General features: G+C 60.4%; 2 protein-coding genes and 1 long non-coding RNA gene across 4 annotated transcripts in view; 2 read left to right on the forward strand and 1 right to left on the reverse strand.

Annotated features, from left to right (window-relative positions):
* HORMAD2 (HORMA domain containing 2) overlaps positions 1-7,544 on the forward strand; it is a 59,100-nt gene extending 51,556 nt beyond the window's left edge. Inside the window, exon 16 of the mRNA XM_080366318.1 lies at positions 1,194-7,544. The gene's annotated coding sequence lies outside the window, so the exon portion shown is untranslated. The remainder of the gene's footprint in view (positions 1-1,193) is intronic.
* Positions 7,545-7,655: 111 nt separating this feature from the next.
* On the reverse strand, positions 7,656-13,647 carry LIF (LIF interleukin 6 family cytokine). 2 transcript variants are annotated; one of them, XM_080366561.1, is made up of 3 exons: positions 11,150-13,647; positions 9,289-9,467; positions 7,656-9,126 (listed from the first exon to the last, which is right to left on the reverse strand). In XM_080366561.1, the coding sequence occupies exons 1-3, from the start codon at positions 11,166-11,168 to the stop codon at positions 8,689-8,691; spliced, it is 636 nt and encodes a 211-aa protein (XP_080222687.1). In that variant the 5' UTR covers positions 11,169-13,647; the 3' UTR covers positions 7,656-8,688. The 2 variants fall into 2 exon arrangements, with proteins under 2 accessions (XP_080222687.1, XP_080222686.1); XM_080366560.1 differs by lacking the exon at positions 11,150-13,647 and adding an exon at positions 9,673-10,881.
* LOC308054221 lies at positions 9,939-11,440 on the forward strand. The gene is made up of 2 exons (XR_013924041.1): positions 9,939-10,079; positions 10,895-11,440. It is a non-coding gene; the product is annotated as an uncharacterized lncRNA (long non-coding RNA).
* Positions 13,648-14,056: the final 409 nt, after the last annotated feature.

Consider the following 14,056-nt stretch of genomic DNA (forward strand, 5'->3'; position numbering starts at 1 on the left):
AACCCCTCACCCTGGACGTCTCTGAGCAGCTCTCGCCTCCATCCGCTCTCAACTAAACCAGTTGCACATCCCGGCTGGGAGGTTGAGGTTGGGAGAAAGTCCATGGAAGTGGGGACCGATTTTTGGAGATGCTGCAGCGATCAGCTCCTCTGGCAGAGTGAGCTGCCTGCTCTGCATCCCTGTCCTGCCTCTTCCTGGGGCTCTTCAACAGGCAGCAAATCCAGTGCATTCCCAGCCTGGCCATAGGAAAAACTCCCCTTCAACGTCTCTTGCTGTGGTCAGAGCCCAGAGTTTCTTGTCCCACCCTCTACTGACAGATAACAGATCGCTCTGCCCTGCTCCGCCGCAGCCCCTGCAACTCCCACCTCACCTTTCCCAGGCTCAGCAAGCACTGGGCTTTTCCATCCTTTCTGGCAGGCTGTGTTCCCTGGACCGGCTGGGTCAGGACTTTCTTGAAGCATTCAAATTCTCCCGTGAGCTGGCAGCTGGGGGAAGAGGGGTTCCTGTGCCCCGCCAGCTGCTGCCACAGTTGCTGCCAGACCACGCTCATCCCTGCTCCAAAACCTGCCTGCGCTAGCCCTGCTTCCCACTGCTCTCCTATCCTCCAGCCCCATTTTTGGTGGTCCCCATCCAGCTCAGCCCCTAAACCTGTGCCAACACCCTTCCATCCCCGCTGGCTTCACCAGTAACCCAACCTGCACCCAGCAGTTACCCGTGGCTAGATGCTGCCGGCCACGTGCCCGCTGGGACAACAGCAGCAGCTCTCCTCCTGGCTCGCTCCGGGCGTTTGCAGCACAGCGCTTGCATGCAGGCAGCTGGAGGAAATCAGAGGAGCTGGTTAGAGAAAATCTGGGCAAAGGCAAGGGAAAAGAAAAAAAAAAATCCTGGGACCTGGCAGGATCCTGTGCAAGTTTCCATGAGAAATCCAACATGGCCATCGCCAGCCCACGTCTGTGCTGGAGCCCTCCCAGGCCTCTCCCGGGGTCGGCAGCGCTGCCAATGCCCACCCAACTTATAGCAGAGTCCTGGCCGAGCCTGGTCCTGTGCCCGTGGCTCCGGTGGCTCCGCAAGCCCCTTCTCCCACTGCCACTGCTGCCGCCGGTTCCCAGACACCCAGGAACGCCAATTGCCTCTTGTTGCTCCCGTGACATACTTATTGCTATCAGTATAGTCTTTAATTTCCTTTGTTTCAGAATATCTGACGGTGCAATTAAGAAGGCCTGAAGGGAAGCGTGTGTGCTCGGTCATCAGCCCTGCGGTTACTGTCTGTCTGGAAGCAGCGCTGGAGCCGGGCTCGGGGAACAGCTGCCAGGCTTCCAGGCTTGTTTCCATTTTCTAAGAGGTTAGCTGAAAGCCCCATGCGAAAAGACACCCATACACACCCAGAAACCCTGCCACACACACGGAGCCACACGCACACATACGGAAACGCACACATAAACACAGATGCGGGCCGACATGGGGAGATGTAAACAGACCTGTGTGAGAAACCAGAAAACGGGAATGTGGGACAGGACCTGCCGCGATCTTTGCTTTTAACAGGTCCCACACGGCGATGCCGCCGGTTCGGGGTGGGGAGCGCGGAGCCTGTTGCACTTCGCACCTCTGAGCTGTGAAGTGCAGCTTGTTCTACCCCAGCTCTGGGGCGATGGGGCAGGTCCCTCCCGCCGCTCGTCCGAGACCTTTTGGGGGAAGAGTCCGGTCACAGTAGCTGCGAAGAGGCACAGCTGGGGCTTGTTTCCTCCCGGGCTTGGCTGCGAGGCGAGCATGCGAGGATGCACGCAGGGATGCACCCAGGGTCAGAGCTGTGCAGCTCTCCCCACCAGCACCAGGAGCCAGACTGGTCCCCTCCACCGAGGCACGCTTGAAAGGGGTGAAGAAAGCTTTGATATTAATCACAGCAGGGTTAAAAAAGGAGAGAGCCTTTCACTTTGTCCCCAGGGGATGGTAAAACCTAGTCCTTGAGGGGCTGCAGCTCCTGGTGCCCTGGGGACCGGTGGTGCCAGGGTGATGGGGACCAGTGGTGCCAGGGTGATGAGCACCAGGGAGAGCCAGCGCTGCCCCACACGAGGTGGCCGTACAGCAGCACTGAGGTGGGTGTTTGGCAGCACTGAGGTGGGATGACCGCAGTTTCCGCACGGAAAGCCCCATCCCGGTGCCCGGCAGGCATCTCACCACAGATGCCAAGAGGAGATGGACTTCGCCCACCCAGCGCTGCCTTCCCTGCCCCACAGCCATGTGCAGAGCTCGTGTGGGGAATGCCAGGCCAGGAAATAAGCAAGCAGAAATCTTTCTAGGAGCTGACATGAGTCAGGCATGTTGTTCCGGGCAGGTTTGTGCCTTGCGGCACCCAGCTGCAGAGGAGGAGAATCTCCGGTGGCTGGTAAAGGCTGGGTTCATGCTGCAGCTTCCCTGCTGCTGTGGAGGCTCGTTTGGGGCTTGTTCCTCTCCGGCTCCTGTCTTCACAAGACGTGTAGGAACCTCCTATCTCTGGAGCCTCAGGCCTTTAGTCCGATGTGGTTGGCAGCCGCAGGCGCGCACACGCTCGCCCGGTGGGATTGCACGCACACCTTGTTTTCTTAGGAAATGAGACTCAAAGAACCAGTCGCTGGGGAGAGGAGAGCGTGACCTGTGCTGGGTAGCACTATCGATGCGCTTCATTTTGTTGCAATAAATTAACATGTCAACTGTTCTGGCCCTAAAAAGTTTCCCAGGTGGAAGCTAAAGGCACGGAAGATGCTTGGCATCCTCGTGGCGAGCTTAGCACCCAGGTGAGGGAGGTGGAGCCGGGTTCGGTGGGGACAGCAAGGCACCCGTCAGGGCTCAGTCACTGACCTGCTGCTGCTGTGGGCTGGGGGTCCCCAGCGGGGGGGTCCTGCTGGGATTGGGTGCCACACGGTGGAGGCAATGAGCAGGGTGCTGTCGGTTCTATAGGGTCAGGCATCCCCCAGTCTTAACTGGGAGCATCTCCCTCTCTCCCCGCCGTGCTGTTGGGCTGGAGGTGCTGGGGTCGGGGAGCTCAGGGAGAGCAAAGAGCAGGTGGCCACTTCAGAGATGGGCAAATTTGGTCTCTGTCACAGCTGTCCTCTTCTGCCACCTCCCTTTAATGTCAAAAGAAATCTCTGCTTTCTATTTTCTCTGTTTCTCTGGGAATCTCTGCTATTTCTTTTGCTAATTTTCTGAATTTGTCTCGGTGGGAAAAATTATGGCGGAGGCTCATATTCCTACAGAGTCACGCTGACGGGCAGACAAAGATGCCACAAGTCGCTTTGCTCTCTGATGTCAGGGACCACAAGCTGTGGCAGCGGGAGGGACACAGGCTTCAGTGGCATGTGCCCCCTCGGCCATGCTGTGCTGCCCTGGCTCCAGGGACCCCAGAGAGCTGCCATGGCTCCTGCTTGTCCCAGGGGTGGTCCTTCCCCACCATTTCCACCATCCTGGTGGGTCTCTCCCAGTGGGGCTATGTTCCCAACTCTTCACCCTTGCCAGGTTCTCTGCCTCTTCCCCAGGTGCCCTCCTTTTCTCTGGGGAAGATCTTCATCTCAAGCCCTGATTTTTGCCCTCTCCAGCCAGGGGCCGTGTAGGTTCAGGCCACCTGAAATGCCTTTGTGAAGCAGATGCACCTCAAACAGCTTCAGCCCCACAGGTCCTGCTTCATTTTGGGCTTTGAGCTCAGACTCTGCAAGGGAGATCCAACGTTGTATGAGACCCGGAGCAGAGTGGGGATGGAAGAGCTGGGGTGCTTGCTCCCTTTCAGACAGCGCTGGCTGGGTACACTGCATGCTACGCGTCTTATTGCTGTCTGATCAGAGTGCTGAGCACTTTATCGAGGCTCTTCCATCGGTGGTGAGGGCACCCAGGGCTGCGGAAGCTTCCCTGTGTTCTGTTTGAGGGCGATAGCTGGGTGGAGATAACCCCCACCATCAGATACCTGGGTCCGGCCCACACACATCACTCCTGGCAAAAGACAAGGCAGCACATCCCATCCTCGATGGAGAGTGATGAAGAAGCATCCCCTAAGCCTTGTGCAAGGTGTAGGGGGTGTCCCCAGCCAGCCCCAAATTGGGGTGCAGCAAGGAGAGGCTTCTCCTGCAGCTCCATCAGGGCTGGATTTGACCCCTCTCCAAGTTCATTCACTGCGAGACTAAACACTTGCTTAGCAAAGCTGCAGACAAGGGTCTCGGGGGACCACTGGGGATGTGTCATCCAGCTCCTGAGCCAGTGCTGAGCTCCAGCGGTGTCACACAGCGAGTGGCTCTGCCGGGGGGTCCGGATCTGGCCCCTGCCCTCCCCCTGGCTCTTGTTGGCCCGTGCCAAGTCCCCTGCCGGGCATGGAGGCGGCTCTCAGAGCTGTGTCCTGCGACAGAGGTTGCGTTCATCTCGCCTCCAGCCCATTGTCTTGTTTATTTGTTACGGTTGGTCTCCAATTAGGAGTTTGAGCCATTTGGGACAAGGGCTGTTTCTTCCCATGCAAACGTGCGGTTCCCGCGCCGCTGAGCTGTGATGTGGCTGGGGACCCACAGGAGCATCTGCTATTGCAGCAACAGTACCCGGGGACGAATGCGTTTCAGATGGGCTCGGCTCTTCTTTCTGTGCTCGGGCCGGTGGCCAGCCTGAGACGGTGAGGGAGAGCTGCCGGCCGGCCCTTTGGATGCAGCGTTCCCCTCCTCGGGGACCCGCTGGGACCTGGCTTGGGATCGGGAGCGTGCTGGGGAGATTGTTACTGGCCAAATGCGTCTCCTGAATATTGAGCCTTGGGGCGACCTCCCGGATGGGGAAGGGGCTCTGCCATGGGCACCAAGGGGTCCGACCCCAGCCCAGGTAGACAGTGGAAGGTGGGATGCTGCAGCTGGGATCTTTCAGGGATTGGCACAACCACCATCTCTGGCTTTGCCCATGGTGGGATGCTTGTGCTGGCTAAGCCCTGGGGGTGCGGCACAGGGCACCCACCGCCCGCCCCGTGGGGGATGCATAGCTGTGCCCAGCACCGCACCTGCAGCCCGTGGACAGCAAGTCCGGTCTGGCCAGTGGCCCCGGGGCAGCAGCGTGGACCCGTCCGGCCGGGTTGCACGCGGCGTCAGTTAGCACATGATTCATGCCGCGGGGCCAAGGTCTGAGGTCAGTTAGTCACACCCAGGCAGCGGCACTGACTTCACCACGGGCAGGAGCAGCTCCTCACGTACCGCGCTCCCCGAAGGCAGCACTGACCCACCGCTCAGGGCCGCCCGCCGATGGTCAGACCGCTCCGTTATCGGGGTGCAGGCATCGCTCCCATCACAACGAATGGCTCCCCGGAGTTTGCCCTGGCTCTCACCCTGGCCAAAATAGTTTCTCCGGTCCTGGCGCCAAAGGGGAACCGCTAACGGGGTCCTGCTGGTCCCACCGGGGAAGCCACAGCGCCAGTTCCCCCCCGGTGCTCCCTGTCCGGCTCACGGGGCTGGCCCATGTCCGCTGACCGGCTGGGTGGGATCGACCGCTGGCTGAGGTCATCAAAAGCCCTTTCTGTCTCCCCCGAGCCTGGGATGTCCGCTGAGCGTGGGGCAACGCGTCCTGGCTCGCAGGAGCCAGGGCGATGGCCCGAGCCATGGGCCACCTCTAGCCCCAACCCCAAAACCCCAAGGGAGGGTGGAGGAGGGGGGTTTTGGGGATATTAGGGTCTCATCCACGGTTCAGCGGGAGCCGCATTTCCAGGGAAGGAAGAGTTAATCCCCCACCCGCCGCTAATGAGCCTTAACTGGGAATGACCCGACACAGGGGAGAAGTGAACCCATTGTCCTCGCCTGCTTTTGACTGTCTTCCAGGGAGACTCATGAAACGAAGAGCCGGGCGTGAGTTCCCAATTTATGTCAGGAGGCTCTGATTTATTCTATTTATTTATTTTTGCCATCTGGTTGAGGAGGGACGTTGAACGCAAGCGTGAGAAATCCAGATGTGCACAGCTCCTTGCTGCTGTGCTTGCTGCGCAGGACCTTGTCCCCAGCCCAGCTCCCGGCCCCACTGAGCTTGACCCAAGCTCCCGGCCACTGCCACCCCTCAGGTGCCGGGGGCCAGGTTGGTGGCACCCTGGGCACCTGCCACATCCCTGGCGGGGATGAGGTGTGGATATTTACAGCAGATAGGCTCAGCCTGGATGTCCAGCCCTGGATTTCCAACATACGAGATGTTGGCCATACCATGGCCCAGTAACAATAGCCATAGGGACGCTCCGGTGTCCCCAGCCACAGGGACACGGTGACCCTGGCGGATGTCACGGTGCTGGCATGTGCTACAGAATCTGGCCCTGTTGCATGATGCTCGTCCCAAACCGATAGTGCTCTCCCCTCCCAGGCTGTCGCTGTGCCCTGCCCCATCCCTGTGTTTTGAGGGGGTTGTATTGGTTTGGGGACATCTTATCTCATGGAGCAGGTGAGAAAATGGACCCTGCAAAAGGGCTGTGATCCCGGGCACCTCCAGGGCGGTGGCACAGGGAACACCCAGCGTCCCTTCCCTAGTGGCAGGATGGGATGATGGAAGAAAGCTACACCATGCCTGGGGACCCACCACGCCATCCAGGAATGTCCCCAAGTGCCTCCACCATGGGGTGGGGAAGCTGGTGCCATTTTGGGGCTCACCCCCCTACCATGTCCCCAAGGGACAGCAGGGCTGGGCTGGGGCTGGGCACCGCTCCCCCTGCCGTCACTGCTGCTGTGGCACGAGGCTGCCGGCAATGGTGCCATTCTGGGGGCAAACTGGTGTGCTGAAAGCTCCCGTAGGAGCCAGGGTACATGACGGGGCAGTGCAACCCGGTGGGGCAGAGAAAGCTGGGGTTTTGGGGGGCACTTTTGCATTTTTGCAATGATTTTTCAGTTGGGGCTCCTCCGAGACACAGAGATGATCACACAGGATCTTAGCTCATCCGCTTGCTGTCTCATGCCTGGGAGGTTTGGCTGGAAGCCCGAGGGCTCCGGAGGAGGAGGAGGAGGAGGAGGAGGAAAATTTCATCATCCAGCTCCAACGTCTCCTGTATAATCAGCCTCTTGTTAACCGATACAGCCCCATGCGAGACGCTCGTGGAGGACTGAGGCACTGGTGGAGCCTTAGGTGGTCTTGGCCCTGGCAAAGCTTTGCTGAGCCTCTCCCAGAGCTGCCTGGGAAGCGGCTGTGATTTTATCTGCCCCCCTCCCCCCCGCCCCCAACCCCAGCCCCACCACAACCACTCGCTTGCCTTCCTCTGCCTCTTCCCAGCCGGCTTCGTGTTTCCCTGTGCCGCCAGGCAGCTGGAGTGTGGCTCCCCACACCGTGATGGTCCCCACACCGTGATGGTCCCCACACTGCGGTGATCCCTGCACCATGATGCTCCCCGCGTCACGATGGTCCCCATGCAACGATGGTCCCTGTGTCATGATGCTCCCTGCGCTGTGGTGCTCCCTGCACCCTCCTGGCACTTCTGAGCAGCCAGAGAGCGTCAATTTAAGCATCCCCTGGGGAAAATGCCTTCACGGTCAGCCATCCCACAGGAGATGGGAAGGGAAGAAGGAGCGAGGCAACAGGGGATGGTGTCCCCCAGCCCACAGGGATGCTTGAGGGGTTTTTGAGGCAGCCCCAAATGTGTTTCAGGGGAGAAGCAGAGATGTTTGAGGGCAAGCACGAAGGGAACCCAGCAAAGAGAAGCCGAATACAGTCTGTTTCTGTTGGTTTAATTAAAAAAAAGGGGGGGAAAGAAGTATAAAAAAATAAATATTAAATAGAACTCTCTCTATATATATATTACCACAAATCTTATTATTAATTATTATTAATAATTATTATTAATAACATTATTAAAAGTCAGGTCAGAGCATTCAGTGCGTGCTGGGCTTTCCACCGAGGCAATAAATAACCCTCACAGCCCGCTCTGGTGCCAGGAGCGAGCCAGCGCCTCCTGCTATGAGCCTGGGGCCCATCCCCAAGTCCCCACGTCCCTGCGTCCCCACGCCAGGGCCGCATTCAGCCATGCAAAGCGTAGCCCTTGGCCACTAATACATTCAGAGCCATTCCCATGGGAAAAGCACTTTTCCAAAGGGGAGGGACGGATGCCCCACTGTGCCTGCACGGGGGGATGATGGTCCCTGGTGGGGCAGCCACCAGCTCTGTCCCCAGCAGATGGCCTTATCCAAGGTGGTGGGACCCAGCCCCAACCACCATGGCCACCCCAGTACCCTCAGTTCGGCTCCTTGTGGGGGAGCCAAGCCTCAAAATGTGCAGGGGGAGCGTGTCCCTGTGCCCCATGCCCCACCCAGCCGTAGCATCCCGGCGTCCTTCATCGCGATCCTTTTCCCAGGGAAGCAGAGGCTTTCGGACGATGCTCAAGGATGTCCGTCACATTGCTCTCCATGATGGAGACCGGCCATGGGGGACAGAGTCCAGCCCCACCACCAGCCCCTTGCAGCACCCGCAGCTCCCCACACCCCATGGGAGCACAGGGACGGCCGAGGCACATCCCGGGACCAGCCCGTGCCCCGGCATCACCTCAGGGATGCGCCACCTTGTCCTGCTGGATGCTGGCCCCGGTTCTGCTCTACCCAGGACACACTGGGCGGCAACGTTCACCCCACAAGGGCAGACAGGGCCAGCGCAGGGTCCGGGTTAATAAATAGGAAGGTGGGAGTTCAGGAGGCAGCCGTGGGGGGATGGCTGGTGAGGGGGAGGCGGAGGAGCCGGGGTAGGCGCTCATGGGGGGCTGAGATGAGGTAGGAGGATGCGAGCTGCCTGGGCGATGACCTGCACGTACTTCCTGAGCACCTGGCAGCCCTGCTGCTTCTTCTTGAAGGCGCTCTTGCCCTTGGAGCTCTCCCCGTAGCTGACGTCCACCTGGAAGACGTTGTAGTTCTTGCAGAGGAGGCAGGTGAGGTTGGAGATGAGGCCCCGGGTGGTCTTGGTGGTGTTGTGGAGCCGGTCAAGGAGTTCCTTGGCTGTGGGGTTGAGCTCCTCCTGGTCGCGTGTGATGTTCCCCAGTGAGGCGTTGAGGAAAGCGAAGAGCTTGTACATGGCCACCATGACCTCCTTCCTCTCACTCGTCCGGTTGACACGGAAAGCAGGGAAGAAGATGCTGCTGGGGTTGCAGAGCTTTTCGGTCTCACTGCTGAACGGCTCTCCCTGGCACTTCAGCTGGGAGGAGAGGCAAGCGTCACTCCCACGTCCCCTGTCCCCCTGCCGCCGTCCCCAGCCACCTTCTGCCGCTCTCCCCGTGGCATCCCCAGCCCTCCCTCTTCATGCACTTGATGGAGCAAACACCCCTGGAGGTGCTGGCTGTCCCTGAGTGCCACTTACGTAGAGGCTGAAGAGGTCCTGGGCGGTGGCATTGAGCAGCGCGACCTGCCTGCGGGTCTGCTCCTGGACATTGGAGCGGCACAAGCCGTGACCGGGGCAGCCGGGGCCGGTGACCAGCAGCGCCCGACCAGCCACCGGCCGCCGCTGCAGCAGGAGCAGGGCCACGAAGGGCACAACGCCTGTGCGGGGAGAGAGGTGAGCGTCACGGTGGGGACCCAGACGGCGCTGGTCCGTGGGGACCGTGCCGCTGCTGGTGCCTCCATGATGCAGAGCATCCCCCAGGGGTGCCCCCCACCCTGCTCGGCTAGGGGTCCAGTTCCACCGGCAGCCCCCGGTCCCCCGCTTCGCCGTGCCGAGGGTCCCATCCGCTGCTGTCCCCCTCACCTGCCTGCCGGCAGGCGCTCCCCCGCCTCCCTTGCCGGCGGGGCACCCCGCGGCATTCCCACATTTCGCAACTGGCCCGGTGACGACCTGTCGGGTTTAATCAAATATGCAAAGCGCTTTCCCCTCCGTTATCCTTGGCCGGGTGCTGGGAGCAAGGCCCCACCCCGGCCCCGGCTGACTCAGCGGGGGCGCCCGCAAGGAAACCTGCCTTTGGCATCCCCCCGCCTCTGGCCCTGCCGCCTGCCTCAGTTTCCCTGTCTGCACGGTGGGCGCAGCACCGAGGAACCCCGGGGAGAGACACGGCAGCTGCCAGAGACGCCGGCCAGGAAAATGCCTGGATGCGGAACAAGGGGACCCTTGAGCCACCGGCAGCTGGGTCACCCCGGCGTCTCCCTCCTGCTGGCAGGGTGAGAGCAGGGTGCTCCAACCCCCCATCCCTGAGGACCCCCCCAGACCAGCATGCTGTGTCGGGAAGGCCACAGTGCCTCTGGAGCTGTGCTCTGCATCCTGGGGACAGGGGACCCCGGGGGTCCCCGCCGCCGGCTGCCCTGGGAGCCCGCTGGCAGCACCCCGGCAGGGTGGGAGCCCCATGCAATGCCGCGGGGGGGCTGCCAGGCAAAGCCCCCAGGCCAGGACACGCGCCCACACTTGTCAGCGCTTCTGACACGCCGCCGTGCTGGGTAACCCAAGCTTTGCTTTATTTACCCTGCCCAGGTGGGAAAGGACTTACCTGGGCGTGTTGCAATCCCTGACCCGCTGCCGCTCCCCTCCTGCGCAGTACGGGGGGGACCCTTCCTCCCCGCACCCCTGGGGCCCTGGGTGCTCCCATGGGATGCAGATGCCCTGACCCCTACCCCACCCCAAGCCCCTCTTGCTGCTGACCCCCCGCCCCGGCCACCACCTTCTGCCCATTTCACAGCTGGGCAGAGCGAGGCTCAGCACCCACATGTGCCAGGGGCTGCATGGGTGGGGGGTCCCGGGGGGGTGCTGCTCCATAGGACCCCGCAGCACTGTCCGCTCCCTCCAGCCCCCCTTCCTGCACTTGGCAGCCTCCTCATCCCTCCAGTGCTCCCAACCCAGTGGCAGCTCACAGCATTAAAAGACCCAGAAGAAGAAAAAGCCGGGGGGGGGGGAATATTAAAAAAAGCCAAAAAAGCCCAAAAAATTAACCACCCCTCCCGCTTTTTTTTTTTTTTTTTTTTTTTTTTGGAAACATATCCAGTTATATAAGTGTCCAGATGTTGGTTGCACCGCGCCAGCGCCGCGCTTGACTCCCTGCTGCCAATTCCCAGAGATGCTCATCCCATGGGGAATGCAGCGCGGCGGGAGCCCTCGCTCCAGCTCTGGCGGCGGCAGCGAACCGGGACCCGCCTGTGCCCGAGCATCACCAGGAAAACGGGGGGGGTGGGTGGGGAGGAGGAAAAGAAGGGGGAGAAAGGGAAATAATTTCCCCAAAGTTGATTTTTTTTTTTTTTACCTGCCGGCACGAACTTCATTGTGAGCCGCGTCCCGGGAGCAACTTAATAGAGATTGGTGTTGGCAGAGGAAGTTTTCAGAAATTCATGTTCATACTGGGGGACTTCTCGGGGTTTATATACCGGTCCGGCAGCCAGCCTGTGTTGTAAGAAAGGGGAGGAGGGGGGGGGACGTGGGGGGAGCAGCACCACTATCGTTAGTTCTATTGAAACTGGAAATCAGGAAGTTGAGGGCTTTGGAAATCCTGAATGATTCTTAGAAATAAACTTCTGATAAGTTGATGTCACCGGGATTGTGGGTTTTGTGTTTTTTTCACATACAGGGTCGGGGAGGTGCTGGGGAAGTGGGTGGGAAAGGAAGGGGGGCAATATGCATTAAAGCCCCCCCCCCCAGGGAGGCGAGCAGCTGCACGTGGGGTTTGGGGGCATCGCGGGGGGCGGCGGGTGACGGCGGTGGCGTCGAGGCGCGATGGCAAGCGCACGGCACCGTGACTCATGGAGCCACAAGCACTTTCACCCCCGGGTCCCCTTCCCCGTGCTGGGGCTTCCCCACTGGCTGCTGGAGTAGTCAATAAAATAAGGGTGGGAGTGTGTGTGTAGAATATGATTTTGATTTTTTTTTGGGGGGGGAGGGAGAGATAAAAGGTGTGAGGAGGCAGTAGTGGGGTCCCCCAAGGGGCAGGAGACCCCCGGTCACGGTGGGATGGATGCGGTGGCATCAGTGGCCTGCCGGTGGCTCATCCCTTTGGGTGAAAATATTGGAAGGGTGGGTTTTCTCTAGGAAAAAGGACAAACCCACCCAGCAGGGAGAGGCTGGACCAGCCCCCCAGCGTTAACCCTTCCATCGGCGGGGCTGTCCCCTGCCTGGCGCAGGCAGGAGGGTGCTGGGCTGGTTGGCAAGGTGCTAAATTCAGTGTGGGAGCAAACACCCGGGCAGGGGGTCAGCCTCTTGTGGGGGTCCTGTGGGACCAGGATGCTGTGAGGCTGTTCGCTCCCCAATTTGGGTGAAAGACAGGTTAAAGGGGTTTTTGTTTTTCTTGTATATATTTTTTAGTCACCAGGGGCATGGCCGAGCTGGAACGTTTAATCAGGTTTAGCAAGTTTGTGCCCTGGTTGCACTGGCAGCGTGAACCTGCTGGGGTGACAATTGAGGAAAGGTGATGCAAGAGCTGCCATGACCCCGCCATCCCCCGTGGCAGTGGGTGACACCTCAAGGGGGGGGACACAAGGACCCCCCCTGTGCTGGAGCAGGGGGGAGGTTGCTCACATAGCTGCCTGCCTCAGTTTCCCCATTCATGAACCTGGGGACCAACATGGTTAGCCAGGTGGCATTGATACCCCAGCAGCCAAAGCCCAGTTCAGCTCATTCTGGCCTTACTGGGATGCCAGGCAGTGAGCTGGATGGGGAGTGAGGGGACTGTGGAGGGAGGACAAGCCCCACCTCACCCCCCTGCAACCTCACACCTGGTTTTATCAGGGTGCACTGAGCAGCTCATCACATATTGATGGGTATCTGGTGGCCTGACAGCACTTAATTAGCTGAGGAATTGATATTTCTTAATAGCACTAGGGACCGTCCTCAGGGAGGGCTTGTGTGCAGGGATTGCTGCAGTTTTGCTGTTTTCTGCCCTTTTCCTGAATTTCCCAGCAGCAGCTCAGCCCAGGGCTGCCACGGCCAGGTCAGTGTCCCAGAGCTGGGCAGGGCTTTGGGGTTTCATTTATAATAAACTTTCTAGGAGGAGATAGAAAGGGGCAGGGGAGGATGCTCCAGCAGGAACACCTGGATCTCTGATCTGCACAGGCTGGATGGGAGAGATGCAGGGGATGGGAGATGCCCAGGAAAGTCCCTTTCCCGATCATTTTGATAGCAGGAACATCCCCACGTGGATCCTGCACTGATGCCCTGTGGAGCTGGGCAGCAGGAAAGGTGCGATGCAGGAGCATGGCCAGATGGTGACATGGGTGGGGGTCCTGGTAGGTCCCAAGGAGGGAGCGGGAAGGGGCTGGTTGGTGGGGGGAGGCAGCCCTCCTCATGGGAGGATGGGGCAAGGGGCTGCGGGGTCAGGGCCCTGTGGGGTGTCCCTGGAGTGTCCCCAGTTTGGGGATCCCAGGAGCAGAGCTGGGGGCAGTTGGGCAGGAAACAGCAGCCCTACCTGGCCAGACACTGCTGCCTGCTGTCCCTGCTGTCCCCACCACCAGCCTGGCCAGGGACAAGGGGACAAACCCAGGGTGTCCCAAGTCCACTGCTGCCATGCTGCTGCTCTGCTCCCCTGCCCCTGTCCCCTCTGCCCCATCCCAACCTGTACCTGTCCCCTCTGCCCCATCCCATCCCGTACCTGCCCCCGGCCCAGCCTCAGCCCCCCGCCCCATCCCTGTCCCCATGCTGCCCCCTGCTGCCCCAGCCCAGAACTATCTACTCCCCATCCCATAATTGCCCCCCTCCCGGCCCATCCCCACCCAGAACCGCCCCATCCCCATCCCAGAACTGCCCCCCCATCCCCATCCCTGGCCCCGTCCCAGACCTGTCCTCTCCCCATCCCAGTACTGCCCCCTCCTGCCCCATCCCATAATTGTCCCTCCCCACCCCATCCCAACCCCATAACTACCCCCACCGCCCCATCCTAGAACTGCCTCATCCCCATCCTAGCATTGCCCCCCCCCCCAGCATTGCCCACCCTTCCCCCCCCAGTCCCCATCCCCAAGTCCCCTCCGGGTCCCTGTCCCATGCTGTCCCCATGCAGGGGCACACATCAAGATTTCACCATCACTGCAGCCCCCGGGGGGTCCCCCAGATTTGGGGCTGGCCGGGGGGGGCTGTGGCAGGGTTGGAGGGGCTGAGGAAGGGGTGAGTAAGGCTGGTGCCCCCACGCCGGGGAACCCCAAGACTGAATAACGGCAGGAACTGAATT

This window comes from Falco punctatus (genome assembly GCF_963210335.1).
Source record: "Falco punctatus genome assembly, chromosome: 1".
Taxonomy (NCBI): domain Eukaryota; kingdom Metazoa; phylum Chordata; class Aves; order Falconiformes; family Falconidae; genus Falco; species Falco punctatus.

Coding starts and splice junctions, on each gene's coding strand:
- LIF (XM_080366560.1), bottom strand. CDS start 9,736: ATGTGGGAATGCCGCGGGGTGCCCCGCCGGCAAGGGAGGCGGGGGAGC. Junction 9,468..9,672: donor GAGCGCCTGCCGGCAGGCAG/GTGAGGGGGACA, acceptor CTCCCCGCACAG/GCGTTGTGCCCTTCGTGGCC. Junction 9,127..9,288: donor AGGACCTCTTCAGCCTCTAC/GTAAGTGGCACT, acceptor CTCTCCTCCCAG/CTGAAGTGCCAGGGAGAGCC.